Below are 17,082 nucleotides of genomic sequence, written 5' to 3'. Positions count from 1 at the left end.
GAAACAATGCTCAGGTAGGCCGTGGCATTTAAACGATGCCCAATTGGCACTAAGGGGCCTAAAGTGTGCCAAGAAAACATCCCCCACACCATTACACCACCACCACCAGCCTGCACAGTGGTAACAAGGCATGATTGATCCATGTTCTCATTCTGTTTACGCCAAATTCTGACTCTACCAGCTGAATGTCTCAACAGAAATCGAGACTCATCAGACGAGGCAACATTTTTCCAGTCTTCAACTGTCCAATTTTAGTGAGCTTGTGCAAATTGTAGCCTCATTTTCCTATTTGTAGTGGAGATGAGTGGTACCCGGTGGGGTCTTCTGCTGTTGTAGCCCATCCGCCACAAGGTTGTACGTGTTGTGGCTTCACAAATGCTTTGCTGCATACCTCGGTTGTAACGAGTGGTTATTTCAGTCAAAGTTGCTCTTCGATCAGCTTGAATCAGTCGGCCCATTCTCCTCGGACCTCTAGCATCAACAAGGCATTTTCGCCCACAGGACTGCCGCATACTGGATGTTTTTCCCTTTTCACACCATTCTTTGTAAAGCCTAGAAATGGTTGTGCGTGAAAATCCCAGTAACTGAGCAGATTGTGAAATACTCAGACCGGCCCGTCTGGCACCAACAACCATGCCACGCTCAAAATTGCTTAAATCACCTTTCTTTCCCATTCAGACATTCAGTTTGGAGTTCAGGAGATTGTCTTGACCAGGACCACACCCCTAAATGCATTGAAGCAACTGCCATGTGATTGGTTGGTTAGATAATTGCATTAATGAGAAATTGAACAGGCGTTCCTAATAATCCTTTAGGTGAGTGTAGAACAACACGATTTAAATGCTACATTTATTTTAGTAGCATAGTCGAGCATATTTTTTACTCAGAATATTTTTTTTGATTGTTAATTTTATTATATAATAAACAATAGTGTACGAAAACGTATTTATGGTACAAAAAGGCTAAATTGCATTTCCCATTGCACTTTTTTTTCCCCAAACGAGACCCAAACTTATTATCTAGAGCAGGGGTTTTCAAACCGGTCCTGGAGGACCCCCTGCCCTGCAGGTTTTTATTCCAACCTAGGTCTTAATTACTTAATTGAATGGTATATTGCTTTAGGTCAATTCAAGATTCAATTAAGCAATTAAGACCTCAGTTGAACAAAAACCAGCAGGGGAGGGGTCACTCCAGGACCGGTTTGAAAACCACTGATCTAGACTAAAAAATGAATACGGGAGTACGGACCAGGACGTGACACCTTCGGCCACACCTTGGCTACAGTAGAGCGGGGTTACTGATTGATCGACACGGGTTCATTATTTCCCTTTCAGAGAGCAATAAAAAGAGCAATAAAAAGGCTCCCCGATTCTCTTATCAGGCATGATTCACAGTCTGAGTGAGTCAAAAAACAAAGCAACTTTGACAACAGTTTAATGCTGCAGCTGTTCCGACAGATTAAGATTTAGTAAATAAGTCAAACAAAATACAATAAAATAATAAAAACGATTACAGGTCAAGTTTCTTTTTTTTTTTTAACGTTCTCAGTCTCCTTTTGTCTGTTTTTCAGCTTTCCTTACATATTTATACATACAAAATACATACAATATATATAGAGAAACACCCTGGTGTCTCTTTACCCATCTGATAAAAAATAGGAGGGGGCGGCGGCTTAAGCCCTGGTCCTGGAGAGCTACTGCGCAGTACAGCAGGGGGAAGGATCTCCACTATTGTCAGCTTCCCATTGGTTAGAAACAGGAAGTCTTTGGCCAATAGAAAGCCGTCATCATGGGTTGTAGTGGGTTTGTGCTTTGCGATTGGTCGGCCGGCCGAATTTCAGGGCAAAATCGAGTTAGGGGTAGGTAATAATATTAATAATCATTAATATAATCAGTTTAATATCATTCCTTAATTCATACAAAAGCAGTAGCTCTCCAGTTGAGCCTGGGACTGGAGGGGCGGAGCCTCCTGGGCTCTAACAGCCAATCACAGCTCTCCCTGCATCAGCTGCTGCCGGGACTGAACCACTGGCTCAGCTGGGCTCCTCTCATTACTTTATTTCATGCACTAAAAATTGTAAACGGGATTAAATAAAATTAAATAAAATAGACTTCCAGCCCGTAAGCTTAAAACAGCCTGCAGAGTCCAAGCGGAGTCCCAGAGCGTCCATTTGTCCAGGAGACACACTGCCCCCCCCCCCCCAACATGGTTCAGAATTATTGGGACAGTCACCGTTGCTAATTAGTTCACCAATAATTTTTCAAACGCAGTGTTTTTAATTAATCCATTAGTTCTTCATTATTTATATTGATCTTCTCCTCCTCCTCCTCTCCCACCCTGCTTTGTGCTTGCCGACCCCCTTTGGTTTGATCCGCAGGCACCCCTGCTTCCAGCAGGGCCGGCTGGAGTCGTGCAATTGCTTAATTGGTTTAGTTAATTGGAATGGAACTCCATACCTCTCCTTCTTGTCACGGTTGTTCTAGATATTTCCAGGACGTCCTCATAATTCTGAACCATTGCATAACCCTCCCTACCCCCCAGCAATACAAATACATTTGGTTCTACAGCGAGGAGAGAGAGCTCCAGTCAGTGTGTTTTAGAGAGGAGAGGTTAGCGGGGGGGCGGGTCATCTCAGCGCACAGCGTTCTAAATATATAAGGGTATATGTGAATGTCCCCCCGAACCCCTCTTCTCTCTCCTTCCCTCCCTCCATCCATCCCTCCCTCCCTCCCTAATTTTTCCACTAGCTCCCCCAGTCCTATCTCCAGCACGCTCGGCTCCCTCAGTTAATTGATCCCTTAATTGAACCTTCTTAAAAATAGATTCTGATGCTGAAAACAGTAACTGATTTGAATTTAGTTTTCTTTTTTTCTTGTATTTACAGTTTAAAAAATAGGTTTAAAAATCCCATTAAATAATCCATTAATCTGGCTCCAGACTGGACCTCTATACTATAGTCCACACCGCGCTGGCTCCAGTCTGTCGATAGAGTTGTATGGAAATAGACCGTTTAATTGCTGAATGGAATTTAAAAAACATGGTTCCAATTAAGTTTAATTGAGGGTGTCTAATTAAGTCTCCAGGGAGGAACTGCTTCAAGGAGGGAAGTCCACTGTGGTCCTGTCCAGTCTACTGCAGTTCTGTCCAGTCCGGTTGAGTTCTGGTTGTGTCCCAGGCGAGTCCTGCCCTGTCCTGTCCTGCTCTGTCCAGTGTGGGTGGGTTCTGGCACGGGGAGCCCGTTAGCTGGGGGGCGACTCTCCGTCCGGCCCGGTGTCTCTGGGTTCCCCGCCACACTCGCTCTCCTCTGGGATATCTTGCAAGTCTTCCGAGAGAGAGGGAGAAAAGAGGGATCGTGAGGGAGGGGAGTGGATGGAGAAGCACAGACTGACACACAGGGAATGAAAGAGTGTGTGTGGCTCCAAAATGACAAACTAAGAAAAAGCAAGAGAGGGGAAAAAAATACCCATGAGCCTGTGCATGACCTCTCACCTCTGGGGCTCTCCGACCGGGGGGACAGGTCTTCCTCATCCTCATCCTCATCCTCATCCTCGTCGTTGGAGTTCACTTCCGATTCGCTGCCCTCCTGCGGACACTCCGATTGGTCGGTCTGGTCAGTGCCCTCAGCCAAACGCAGCGTAGCCTCTGAGCTGGGAGGAGCCTGAGAGGAAGGTAAAAGGTCAAAGGTGAGATGTTACAAAGCACAAGGGAGTGTATTGGCTGTGTTTATATTAACTCACTGAATGAAGAGTAACAACAAACATTTTAGGACTGAATTGGACTAGAATATACTGGACTATTTTCCTATAATTCCCTGTATTACAGTATAAAACACTATATCACACTCATTAATGGTACTACAGCACTGTACCTGCACTGTGGGCGGGGCTCCAGCCGGGGGTTGCGGGCCGCTGCCCTCCCGCTGCTCCTGCAGGGTGACACTGTGCCTCAGCTCCCTCAGCTGCCTCTCCAGCTCGGCCCTGGCCCTCTCGCTGTCCCGCAGCCTGGCCTCGGCCCCGCGGAGCCGGCCCAGCTCCTCCTGCAGCAGGGTGTGCTGTCTCTGCAGCAGCGCCAGGTCGTTGCTCCCCGCCACGGCCGCCCCCACGCTGGCATCCAGGCCCGTGTCACGTGACAGGGAACGGCTCAGCTTCTGGCCCCTCTCCGGGATCGATGGTGCCGCCGCTGTGGTCGTGGTGGTGAGGGTTGGCATGGTGGGGGCGGTGGTGGGCGTGGGGACACCGCCGGGTTCCTGTCTGACGCACAGCTCCAGAACAGAGTCCTGCTGGATCACTGCCGCCTGAGAGAGAGTCAGGGATGGAGAGAGTCGAGAAGAGCAATAGATGGGTATGCAGACACACAAACACACACTCGCTCACCTCTGCTTCAAATAGTCTAGTCAATTCTCCCACGATCCTCTTGTGTTGCCATTTACTAAAGTATCGAGCTGCGGACAGTTTAAAGTGGGGGCTACTTATTTTTTCGGTCCAGTACACTAATTGAGATTAGGGTCGTCCATGAGAAAGAAAGACACTTTAGTCCTGCAGCTCTAAGTTTGTCTCCTTGTAGCCAATGCAAGCGGGCTTTTCTTCCTATTATAGTCATCTTATTTGTGTCACTGCAGGCTGTGTGTGTTTTGTTCTGTAGCCTGTTTGTATTTAGTGTTGCCTATTTGTAATCAGTATTGTTTTGATTGGACAGGACGCTTGTTTGGGCTCAAACACTTTGATCATGTTATCGGACTATTACATATCATAGTATGAGGCTCCATTTAAGAACTGTTTTTAAAACGAAGAGCAAAACATTGCAGCTCCGATGCGATCGTCATTCAAGCTGGACAAAGTCAATCTCTCTCTCTCAGAAACACACACACACTCACCTGTAATGCGTGAAGCTGCACACTGAGGTTCACCAGTCTCTGATACACCTCCTGGAAAACACACACACAGTCAGCAGCAGCAACAACAGTAATAATCCTGGGAGCCATTTTGTAGCCCAACATCAAACTGTTCTGAAGCTAAACTGAGGAAGGTCTGCTCTACTCACTACGTACCTCACTCACCGGCCTCTCCTCCAGCTGATTGCCATTGCGGTCCTGTAGGGAGACGATAGCATCAGTACACACACACACGGTAACTTCATCTGGACTTTCATGTTGGGTTAACTCTAAAGAGCAATCCCAATCCTGCGTCTCTGTAACCCAAACCCACTCATCAGCAGAGTTAGAGCCACGTTTCCCCGTCCCTCCCTCATCCGGAGCCAAGCACAGCGCTGTTGTGTGCGTCCGCTCATGCACAAGCCTCTCTGAGGGAGCCGGATATGTGAATGACCCCGCCCCGCTCTCTCGCTCACCCTCACCCTCTGGTTGGGGTCACTGCTGCCATCGTCGTAGGTCCCATTGAGTGACGGACAGTCTTCGTCCCCATCTGATGAGAGAGAGACAGAGGGAGAACAGAGTGTGAGAAAAGGAGGGAGGAACAGGGAGGTAGAGGACAGAGTCACGTCATTTAGAAAGAGAGAGACAGACTGACTTACTGCAGGTGGGGCCGGTGTTGCCCTCTGGCGCCCCTGTGTGGTTCTGGTCGCAGTTGGAACTGCAGCGCATGGGAACCTCCGCAGCAGTGCCTAGCAACTCTGTCAACCTGTCCACTGAGAGAGAGAGAGATCACAGTCAGTGTGTCAGTCAGTCAGTGCGTCAGTGTATCGGTCAGTCAGTGTCACTCTCATACCCTGGACAATAGCTTCGTTCAGCAGGCTCTCTCCGTGGGGGGCGGCAGGCGCGTCGGAGCGGAACAGGTTTCGGGTGTTGGACGGCAATGTGACCCCGTGACCCCCCACGACCTCCGCGACCTCCGAGAACAGCGTCACCCTCTCCTGCAGCAGCTCCAGCACCTCCCTGTCCTTCTGCTGGATTTCACCTGAGAGCGAGAGAGCGAGAAGGGGAAATAAATGGTTACATCACACAGACCCAGGCAGACAGAGAGAGACGGACACGGACATGAACCGAGAGCGAGGGGGTCTGAAAGTGGAGGCATGAGGGAGAGAAGGATGAACAGGGAAGGGAGGGCAGGAGGGCGATGATTGCTCACCTCTCAGCCTGCGCAGGAGAGCCTTGTCTTCAGTCTCTATCAAGGGAAAATCCTCCCTGGAGGGACAACTGGAGAGAGCGAGAAGGAGAGAGAATTATGTCGCTGAAGAGTGTAAGGTGTATACATTACCTTTAAACGGTTACCTGTGCAGGTGAGCGCGTGTGCATGCATTACCTGCTGACCGCCTGCTGGATCAGCCTCATCCAGGTGTGCCGGTCGTCGCGGGAGGCGGTGTGGATCTCGTACATCTCCGGGGGGGTGGAGTCGCTGATGAGGAACAGGCCGCGCTCCTGGTTGGCGATGTCTCTCACGATCAGGTTCTGTAGCGGCAGCACGGGCGGCTTGTCCTGGAGACGCACACGGCACGGGACATGCCGTCAGCACTCAACACAGGACACACCACCAACACAGGACACGCACACAAGGGACATGCCAGCAACACAGGATACACCATCAGCACGCACACAAGGGACACACACACACAAGGCACATGCCACCAACGCAGGAAACGCCACCAGCACGCACACAAGGAACATGCCGTCAGCATGCACACAGGACAAGCACACAATGGACACTCAAGCAACACGCACACAAGGGACACTTCAGTGACACAGGACATACCATCAGCACGCACACAAGGGACACTCCACTGACATGCACATGGGTCAACATGACATGCAGCAGGCAGGGAGTCCACACACCACAGACACGCACATGTAAACACAGGCAAACCCATGCCCTCTCTCCCTCACACGCTCGCATGACCCACGTGGTCAGCAGAGAGGGAGAGAGAGAGGGAGAGAGAGAAAGAGAGGTGTGGAAGAGAGCAGCGGGACTGACCAGGCACACGAAGGAGAGCTTCTGGTCCTTCTCCTGTAGGAACACCAGGATGTCCGTCATCAACAGCACCTGAACATCTGGAGACAAAACACACACACCTGAACATCTGGAGACACCGAGAGAAAGACAGAGACAGATGGACATAGACAGGAAGGAGACGCCAAAAGAGAGCGAAGAGAAAAGCGGATCCAAAGACGCCCCACCTGACCCACTGACCTTTGAACCTCGACCCCGTCTTCCAGAGCAGGGGCCCCTCGTGCAGCAGCCTCCTCCGCAGCAACTCCCCACCCCGGAACACCTGGCCGCCCCGCACCGTGGCCTCGGCCCGTGGGCCCAGCCGGGTCTGGACCTCCTGCAACCGCTGCCGCCGCTCCAGCTCCAGCACCTCCTGATCCACCTGGCTCAGCAGGGACCGGATCTGAACAAGCGACTGGGACAGCAGCACCGCATCCGTCTCGTTGCCTAAGAGCCGGGACCCACAGACACACTGAGTACACTGTCACACGATTACACGGCCTACTCTGCCCCGAGCGCCGGTGCCCAGCCTCACCGGTGGAGTTGTGCAGGATGCGGTCAATGAGGACGGGGTACTTGGTGATGCGCTGCGTGACCAACAGGATGCACTCCTGGATACCGTGGCGGCGGAGCAAACTGCCTCGGCTCACCCTCTGACACACACAGATGGACAGAGAGACAGAGGCAGAGAGTCAGGGTTGTTTTTCAGATCTGGTCACAAAGAAAGACTAGGACAGAGGACAGAGATGGGCAGAGAGAGAGAGAGACGGGCTGGATAGAGGGGCATTTCTCACCCTGATGAAGATCTGGAACCTCTTGTCGCGCGACAGCAGCTCTTTGTACAGTTTCACCGCCTTCAGGTGTCGGGAGCAGAACTCGGAGTAGGCCTTCCTCATCTCATCAGCCACCGAGCCGGAGAACTGAGACAGAGGGAGAGCAGGAGAGTCAGGATATAGCATCTGGATCAGCTCGGAGACAGACACACAGAGAGAGTGAGAGCGAGCGAGACGGGCGGAGACAGATGTCTGTAAGAGATTGTTTTTCTGTGTTTATTGTTCCCATCGCCCTGTTCCTGGGATCTGGGCCTGTCTGTCATTGTTATGGCCACACTGATGTCACTCAGTCAGGACAGTAAAGTTTGATTAATTCAATTGAACTGAATTTGGAGAGAGGGTGCGTGAAGGAGACCCAGAGAAAGACCCAGAGAGAGACTTGGAGGCGGGAGCGCGAGCTGCAGGGGGGGACGCCTGTACCTGATGCACCAGGATGTCCCCCAGGCGGGTGATGAGGAAGTTGTGGTCGCTGCCGGGCTCCAGGGACTGGGCGCGGCGGTCCAGCAGCTGGCGCAGGAAGGAGGAGTGCAGTGCCAGCAGCGTATCCAGGCAGGGGAAGACGGCGTGCACCACGCCCGGCTCCAGACCCACCTCCTCCAGCATTCCTCGGCGGAACACGCCCTCCATGATGCGCAGGGTCCGCACGTGGTGCAGCTCTGTCTGGATCAGCTCTGAGGGGAAGGAGGGAGCAAGTATATCAACAGTGGCCTGACAGAGACAGAGACAGAGACAGAGACAGAGACAGAGACAGAGACAGAGCTGTACCGTAGATGACGTCCTGTCTCTTCATCTCCTCTTTGCGCTGATGCTTCAGGAAGTTGGAGTCGACAGCGAGGCTCCAGGAGTCAGCCTCGAAGTCCCGACCCTCCTGACACAACTCCTCCACCGTCTGCAGGTAGTGCAGCTCGCCTGGGGGCACACACACACACAGCATCACATCACGCCACAAACATACAAACACAGCGTCGCATGACGTCACACACACACACACACAAACATAGCGTCGCGTCACACACACACACACAAACACAGCGTCGCATCACGTCACACACACAGCGTCACGTCACGTCAAACACAAATACACACACACAGTGTCACGTCACATCAAATACACACACACACACACAGCGTCACGTCATCAAACACACATACACACAGCGTCAAGTCACACACACACACAGCATCACGTCACGTCACACACAACGTCACACCACAGCACAACACGGCTCCCTCACCCTCATCGTTCAGGGACTCCATGGACAGCGCCCGGTTCCTGAAGTTCAGCGAGTCGGTGGACTGGGACAGGATCCTGCGCAGCCCCAGGGGGGAGTCCTCGTTCAGGTTCCTGTGCAGAGACAGAGGGAGGGGGGACAGTGCAGAGAGAGACCGACAGAGAGGGGGAGGGCAAACCAGTAAGTCAGGAGTAGAGCAGTACAGTACACCAGCACCCCAGCATTCACAAATTCAGGTATTCACGGGTGCTCCGTTAAAGCTATCAATACAGCTTATTTTAAGTTTCCTTTTCTCTCATATTTGTATACATTTTTGTTTTAGAGACAATATGAAGGCTGCATATGAAGTGGGGGCAGTATAATCAGATCAAAATGCTTATTCGCAAATTTCTAGTTCCCGCGAGGGTATGAGGAACGTATCAGGAACGTATCCCTCGCGAATGTTACAGTGCTGGTGTACAATGCAATGCAGTACGGTAGGTGCAGTACAGTTCAATACAGTGTGTGGCGGAGCACAGTGCCGCGCAGTTCAGTCCCTCCCCAGACCGAAAATCGTCCAACCGCCCCCTGCGGACCCCGCCCCCAACTCACCCCGCAATGTTATTGGTAGAGACGCTTTTGGAGAGGGAGAGGCCGGAGCGAACTCTGCGGGCCCCCAGCAGTGATTGGCGGAGGCTTTCTGAGGGGTAGATGGCTGAATTGGGCCGCTCCCGGATCATCGGGCCTGAGAGAGAGAGAGAGAGATTAATAAATTCAGCATTTACGGTTTAAGAGCAGCACACTAGAATGTACAGTACGGCACAGAGGCGTATAGAACAGCACAGTAAAGCACACTTCACTGCTGCAGCTGAAACTCCAGTGCAGTTCTGCGCAGTGTAGTAAACTACGGTTTCCTATACAGCTGCTGCACTGCTGCACTGTGGCCTGAAGGGTCACTATTCCACCACCAGAGGGCAGCACCACACTGGCCCCATCTTGCCCATTGGACAGCAGGGTCTCCAGCCCTGGTCCTGGAGAGAGACAGTCCAGTAGGGTTGGAGACCAGCGATGTGTAGGGAGGCAGACCGAGAGGTGGGGAAGGAGGGAAGGATGGAGGGAAGGGTGGAGAATGATGGAGGGATGGGGAGACTCACTCTTGTTCCTGAGAGCCACGTTCTGCAGAGCCGAGCTGTTGCGAACTATACCCATCTTCTGTTGCTGCAGAGCGAGAGAGAGAGAGCGAGAGAGAGAGATTGACTTCGTCTGACATTAATGACGATCGCATCGGAGCTGCAACAGTTCTTAAATGGAGCCTCATACTATGATATGTAATAGTCCGATAACATGATCAAAGTGTTTGAGCCCAAACAAGCGTCCTGTCCAATCAAAACAATACTGATTACAAATAGGCAACACTAAATACAAACAGGCTACAGAACAAAACACACACAGCCTGCAGTGACACAAATAAGATGACTATAATAGGAAGAAAAGCCCGCTTGCACTGGCTACAAGGAGACAAACTTAGAGCTGCAGGACTAAAGTGTCTTTCTTTCTCATGGACGACCCTAATCTCAATTAGTGTACTGGACCGAAAAAATAAGTAGCCCCCACTTTAAACTGTCCGCAGCTCGATACTTTAGTAAATGGCAACACAAGAGGATCGTGGGAGAATTGATTCTCAGTGTTTTCAGAGAGGTTCGTTCAGAGACGGTTCAGAGACGCTAGAGCTGTGAGTGGACGGGATGGACACCCAGTCCAACGTCCCACGCCAGAGTAGTTTCCATCGCAGCTGCAGGTTATTCTGGAAATTGACAATTTAAGTTTCACTGTCACACACTCACCTTCTGCTTCATCTTGGCGCAGTTGGGCAGAGTGTCTCGGCAGCGGTTGTGGATGGTGACGTTGCATGCTGTAACACAAACACACACACAGTCAACAAGGGGGCTACAGAGAGAGACAGTCCAGTCCAGTAGCGTGTCTCCAGCCCTGGTGCAGGAGGGACACGTTTGTTTCCATGGGGATTTCACTTCTTCAGGGAGGGAGAGAAATAATGAGACACACACACACACACACACACACACACACACACACACACACACACACACACACACACACAGTTTCTCTTCCGTTCCACAGTTTCAGGAAGTGTAAGGGCGTGGGGGGGGGTCAGAAAGAGGTTATGTCTATGTGCGAGTGTGTGCGCGCATGTGTGTAGGAGTGTGTCATTGTGTGTCTTACAGCCATTCCCTCTCCATCTCTCTCTCTCTCTCATTTAAATTTAGTATTCAAATTGCTGGGTTTGCAAGGCCCAGTTGATCCAGTATCACTAAAGCAAAGCCACAGTAACACAAACTCTTCCTGTCTCTGTTTTCTCTCTCTCTCTTCCCTCCCTCTGTTAATACCCCCCCTCATTCTCACCATATGGAATGGCTGCTTATCTCTCGCTCTCTCTGGGCGACAGGAAAACGGTTGTTTTATAAAAGAGGCCGAATTAGACTAAAAAACAACCACCAAAAAAAGCAACCCCGAGACCAGCAGCTGATGAAGTCACTTCCTTAAAAAGAGAGTGAGAGAATAGATACACACTCTAACAGATACAGTCACACACATTGACAACGGGCTGTAGACTGGGTTCTCGGTTCATTCTCGGTAATTTGCTGCTAATCTCTGTGACCATCTCCTTGTGGGAATCAGCCCCTGAACACACATCTACCGCACACTGACACTCAGGATATTTTGAAATAACTCTTTTACCAGAATCAAGAACACAGTCTCAAGACTAATACAGCCTGGGTGCTAAACTATAGTATACTACACTATAATACACTATAGTCCACACAGTGCTGGCTCCAGTTTGGCCATATACTATACTATACTGTACTATACTACAGTCCACACAGCGCTGGCTCCAGTCTTGCCCTATACTATACTATACTTGTCTACACAGCGCTGGCTCCAGTCTGGCCTATACTACACTATACTATATTGTGCTATACTCTACTACACTGTAGTCCACACAGCACTGGCTCCAGTCTGGGCCCCTATACTATACTACACTATACTATAGTCCACACAGCACTGGCTCCAGTCTGGCCCCTATACTATACTATACTACACTATACTATAGTCCACACAGCACTGGCTCCAGTCTGGCCCCTATACTATACTATACTTTACTATACTATACTACAGTCCACAGAGCGCTGTCTCCAGTCTGGGCCCTAAACTACAGTCCAGACACACACACACACACACACACACACACACACTAAACAAACAGCTCTTGGTCTCTGTGTCTATGAGGTCACTACACAAACAGTGCTGTGTTTGTTCAGACTCCATAGCTGTGGAGATGATGTCACAGCTCACAGACGTGACACACACAAACACACACACACACACTAGTACAGTACAGTAGTAACAGTACAACCCCTCTGCTCTGCTCTGCTCTGTGTGCATGTGTGTGTGTGTGTGTGTGTGTGTCCGTCTCTGGGGGGGGGGGGTGCAGGGCCTAAAGAGACACTGTCCACCCAGCCCCCCAGGATTAATCCCAGTCCCACAGCCACAGACCCCCCCAAACAACACAGACTGGGATTAGAGCGCCAAGAGAGAGAGAGACACACACACACACAGATAGACACACAGACAGAGAGACACAGACACCCTCTTTCTACCCCCAATACTAGATCAATACCCCGCCCCTCCTGCCCCCGGGGCTACAGTTGGTGTTTTCTCAGACAGTACCAATACAACACCCCCCCACCCCCTCCCCTCTGCCCCAGCTGTTGCGGCCGGCAGCCCCAGTGCACGCCTGTCTGCTCTGAACTCCCCTCTGTACACTGAGCCTTTGTGTGGAGACCGGGGGGGCGGGGGGGAGAGAGGGAGAGCGGGAGAGCGCGCGGAGGTGGGGGGGTTGCGGCAGCTGATAGCTTTAGGGAAATCAAAAAGAGGAATCACTGCTTTTTTATTCCTTTTTTCTTGTTTTTCCGTTTCTTTTTCTCTATTCATGGAATCTATTTAATAAGGCCCTCTCCCCTCTCACACACACACACGCACACACATGCACATGCACACACACACACGCGTGTGTATAGAGGTGACAGTGACAGAGTGAGTGAGAGGTGTGTGTCAGTGTGTAGGACTGTGTGTGACAGTACAGTGTGTGTACGACAGTACAGTGTGTGTATAACTGTATGTGACAGTACAGTGTGTGTATGACAGTACAGTGTGTGTATGACTATGTGACAGTACAGTGTGTGTATAACTGTATGTGACAGTACACTGTGTGTGACAGTACAGTGTACTGTACTGTGTGTGTAGGACTATGTGGGACAGTACAGTGTGACAGTACAATGCGTGTGACTGTTTGTGTAACAGGACAGGGAGACCGGACAGGGTGGCGGTGTGGGACTCACTGGGGCAGCTCAGGGCCTCCTTGGCGGTGATGCTCTTGTTGCAGGCGGAGCAGAGCGTGGTGCCAGAGACGGACAGCGAGGTGAACAGGTGCCCATTGCTATAGCGTGCCTCCCGCTCCCTCGCCTCCTTCTCCCGCTCCTTCATGCGCTCCTTCTCCTTGTTCTGAGAGAGAGAGAGAGAGAGAGAGGTGGCGGGGGGGGGGGGGAGGGAGACATTAGTAACCGAAAGTGTAAACCTCTGGACAGACACACACAAGCCGGGTCAGGCACAGGAATCCGGTAAACCAATGAGGGGAGAGAGGGAGAGGGGGAGAAGGAAGAAGGGAGACACTGCCAACTGCACCCCCGACAGACACAAGAGATAAACTGCCCCGGACTGTAGCCCCTGCCGACACAACACTACCACACCCTCCCAGGGGTAACGGAACACTTGACTGCAGGGTTTCACTTCCTGTGTACCGCACACAGACGCTGCACTGCATGGGGGGTTGGGGGGCTCTCCAAAGGATGATCTGACACCGTTATTCTCCTCTTCCTTCATCCGAGTCTCTCACACACACACACACACACACACACACACACTAGCACCCTGACCCTGTCCTCGGCCCCTATAGTCCAGAGAATATAAGAGCGAGTGGAGCCTCTAACAGGTGTGAAGGAGTTAAACTCTAACGTTATCGTTTATTTCTCTTTGCTTGTTTTGTTTTCGGTTTGTTTTTTCAGTTTTTTTGCAACCCAGTATCGCGCTCTCCATCTCCCAGCCCCTGTTGACATCCTGCGCAGGAAGCGCCCGATCCAACTTCCTCTTTCTCCCCAGCCTGGGGGCGGGGACCCGGGGTTGCCGTGGAAACGGGCTCTTGAGCAACAGCCGGCGGGACGTCTTTGCCAGAAACAGGAAACTGGACAAAACACACTGAACTCCGACACACAGCCCTGACGCAGCACTGCCACACTGACGCAGCACTGACACAGAGTGACAGCACAAGCTTACGGCGCTCCAGTTTTGAGCGCACACTTGTTTATGTCCATGTTGGTGAGCACTCCTTTGCCAAGTCAATGCATCCACCGGACAGCTGCTTCATCTGCCACACCTGAATAAACAGCAGCATCATGACACAGGTGTGCTTGTGCTGGCGACAATAAAAGCCACTCTAAAATGCCAACACAGTGCCACGGATGTCTCAAGTTTGGAGGGAGCGCGTGATCGGCTGCTGACTGCAGGAATGTCCACCAGAGCTGGTGCCAGAGAATTGGACGTTCGTTTCTCTGCCGTAAGTCGCCTCCATCACAGTTTTAGGGAATTTGGCAGCACATGCAACCGGCCTCACAACTACGCACCACGTGTAACCACGCCAACATCTGGGATCGTCTGACACCAGCCCCCCGGACAGCTGATGAAACCGCGGGTTTGCACAACTGAAGGATTTCTGCACATGGATTGAATCGTCAGCTTACAATTGTCACACACACACACACACACACACACACACACACACACACACACACACACTCACAGTCTCCCAGGCTCGGGGTTAGCAAGATTATCAATCTGTGCAGAGACGCATTACCGTGGATTAGAGCCAGGCCTGCCCCCATATGGCTAGAAAACACACAGTCCTGTCTGCCCCTTCCACCCCCATCCGCTACCCGCCCCAGTGCTCCCCCCGACAACCGACACCACCACAACCACCGGTCTCACAGCGCGGTGATGGGTCACTAGGAGGCCAGACTTAATTAGCGGCCCACCGTTGCCTCTGGGATTGGAGAGGAAACCAATTAATGGTGTCCGAGGCTGGATGTCAGCTCCCTGCCGTCAGACTGCAGTGGATACAGCCCAACACAACACAACACAGTCCAGTCCAGCAGGGTCTCAGCCCTGGTCCTGCAGAGACACAGTCCAGTCCTGCAGGGTCTCAGCCCTGGTCCTGCAGAGACACAGTCCAGTCCTGCAGGGTCTCAGCCCTGGTCCTGCAGAGACACAGTCCAGTCCAGCAGGGTCTCAGCCCTGGTCCTACAGAGACACAGTCCAGTCCAGCAGGGTCTCAGCCCTGGTCCTACAGAGACACAGTCCAGTCCAGCAGGGTCTCAGCCCTGGTCCTACAGAGACACAGTCCAGTCCAGCAGGGTCTCAGCCCTGGTCCTACAGAGACACAGTCCAGTCCAGCAGATACTGATACACTGACTTATACACTGCCTGTGACACACAGTGAGAGAGAGAGAAAGGGAAGGAGGGGGTGACAGACTAAAAACACACAAAAAAAGAGGTGAAGAGTTCAGAGAGTGACAGAGAAAATGAGAGGGGCATGAGTGGAGGGGTGGTGGGAAGTCAGAGAGGAGGGGAAGAATGGAGAAAGACAGAGGAAGAATAAGGAGTAGGAGGGAGGGAGGGAGAGAGAGAGGGAGTGGGCGAGATGCAGAAGAGGGAGCGAGAGAGTGTGGGAGGGAGAGGAATAGAGCGTGTGGAAGGGTGAATGAAAGACAGGGAAAGATACGCAAATGACATAACTATTATTATTATTATTATTAAGAACTCTAAAATTATAAAAGCAGTTTCTCTCTCTCTCTCTCTCTCTCTCCATATTTCTTATTCTACATGTCTCTCTCTTTACCTCCCTTTCTTTCTCTCTACCTGACAATCTTTCTCTCATCAAGACTGTGAAACCTGACTCCCTCGTTTCTTTCTCTTTCGTTCAGGTTGCTGTGTGTGTGTGTCTGTGTGTGTATATGTGTGTGTGTGTGTGTGTACTGAAAGGAGTTTTTTGTATAGCGAGAAACGCAGACAGACAGGTGCGTCTCTCTGCATGAACGGGCCATCCTGTGTGTGTATGTACCTATGTAACCTGAGTCAGTCCATTACTGCTACAGAAGCAGGAGTCTGAACACAAAGCCCCCACAGAGCAATGGAGCTCAGTGTAGATAATCTGTGCAGCACTGTGCCACTCCCTTCAACACAGGAGCCCCCCACACAGGGCATGTCCAACAGTACAGCAGGGGAATACAGCACAGACTAGTTTTCAAACGAGAGGAGGCCTTTCGCCCCATCGTGCTCGTTTGGTGTCCATTAATATCTAAGTGATCCAAGGATCCTATCCAGTCTGTTTTTAAATGTTCCCAAACTTTCAGCTTCAGCCACATCGCTGGGGAGTTTGTTCAGATTGTGACGCCTCTCTGTGTGAAGAAGTGTCTCCCGTTTTCTGTCTTGAATGCCTTGAAGCCCAATTTCCATTTGTATCCCCGGGTGCGTGTGTCCCTGCTGATCTGGAAAAGCTCCTCTGGTTTGATGTGGTCGATGCCTTTCATGATTTTGAAGACTTGGATCAAGTCCCCATGTAGTCTCCTCTGTTCCAGGGTGAAAAGGTTCAGGTCCTCAGTCTCTCAGTAGGACTTTCCCTTCAGACCTGGAATAAGTCTGGTTGCTCTCCTCTGAACTGCCTCTAGAGCAGCGATATCTTTCTTGAAGTGTGGAGCCCAGAACTGTCCACAGTATCCAGATGAGCTCTAACTAGCGCATTGTACAGTCTGAACATCACTGCCCTTGTTCTCAATTCAGTGGTAATCATAATTGTGTTAAAAGTATAACTACAACACAAATGTGGCCACAAGATGACAGAGAAGGGAGAGACGCCTGCAACTCAACATTGACTTTCAATCGGAGTCTTGTGAGGGGATGGTAATTGTACAC

The 17,082-nt window shown here is 51.2% G+C and overlaps 1 protein-coding gene across 6 annotated transcripts in view; it reads right to left on the bottom strand.

Moving 5' to 3' along the window:
• Positions 1 to 1,418: 1,418 nt before the first annotated feature.
• Positions 1,419 to 17,082, bottom strand: part of arhgef2a (Rho guanine nucleotide exchange factor (GEF) 2a) — a 36,894-nt gene continuing 21,230 nt past the window's right edge. For 2 of the 6 annotated variants that reach the window (XM_066721320.1, XM_066721324.1), the window contains 21 exons: positions 13,401 to 13,563; positions 10,827 to 10,894; positions 10,137 to 10,200; positions 9,595 to 9,727; positions 9,007 to 9,116; positions 8,537 to 8,680; positions 8,192 to 8,442; positions 7,733 to 7,858; positions 7,474 to 7,591; positions 7,140 to 7,385; positions 6,924 to 7,000; positions 6,258 to 6,430; positions 6,084 to 6,151; positions 5,724 to 5,912; positions 5,530 to 5,643; positions 5,347 to 5,420; positions 5,048 to 5,089; positions 4,874 to 4,924; positions 3,869 to 4,294; positions 3,490 to 3,658; positions 1,419 to 3,322 (listed from right to left, as the gene is read on the bottom strand). In XM_066721320.1, the coding sequence (XP_066577417.1) occupies positions 3,240 to 3,322; positions 3,490 to 3,658; positions 3,869 to 4,294; positions 4,874 to 4,924; positions 5,048 to 5,089; positions 5,347 to 5,420; positions 5,530 to 5,643; positions 5,724 to 5,912; positions 6,084 to 6,151; positions 6,258 to 6,430; positions 6,924 to 7,000; positions 7,140 to 7,385; positions 7,474 to 7,591; positions 7,733 to 7,858; positions 8,192 to 8,442; positions 8,537 to 8,680; positions 9,007 to 9,116; positions 9,595 to 9,727; positions 10,137 to 10,200; positions 10,827 to 10,894; positions 13,401 to 13,563 (2,889 nt within the window). In that variant the 3' untranslated portion in view covers positions 1,419 to 3,239. The remainder of the gene's footprint in view (positions 3,323 to 3,489; positions 3,659 to 3,868; positions 4,295 to 4,873; positions 4,925 to 5,047; positions 5,090 to 5,346; positions 5,421 to 5,529; positions 5,644 to 5,723; positions 5,913 to 6,083; positions 6,152 to 6,257; positions 6,431 to 6,923; positions 7,001 to 7,139; positions 7,386 to 7,473; positions 7,592 to 7,732; positions 7,859 to 8,191; positions 8,443 to 8,536; positions 8,681 to 9,006; positions 9,117 to 9,594; positions 9,728 to 10,136; positions 10,201 to 10,826; positions 10,895 to 13,400; positions 13,564 to 17,082) is intronic. The other 4 variants (XM_066721321.1, XM_066721325.1, XM_066721322.1 and 1 more) reach the window with 3 other exon arrangements.

This window comes from Amia ocellicauda, chromosome 14 (genome assembly GCF_036373705.1).
Source record: "Amia ocellicauda isolate fAmiCal2 chromosome 14, fAmiCal2.hap1, whole genome shotgun sequence".
Classification (NCBI taxonomy): domain Eukaryota; kingdom Metazoa; phylum Chordata; class Actinopteri; order Amiiformes; family Amiidae; genus Amia; species Amia ocellicauda.
The sequence above is the reverse complement of the archived record's forward strand: the minus strand, read 5'-3'. Positions and strand labels throughout refer to the sequence as shown.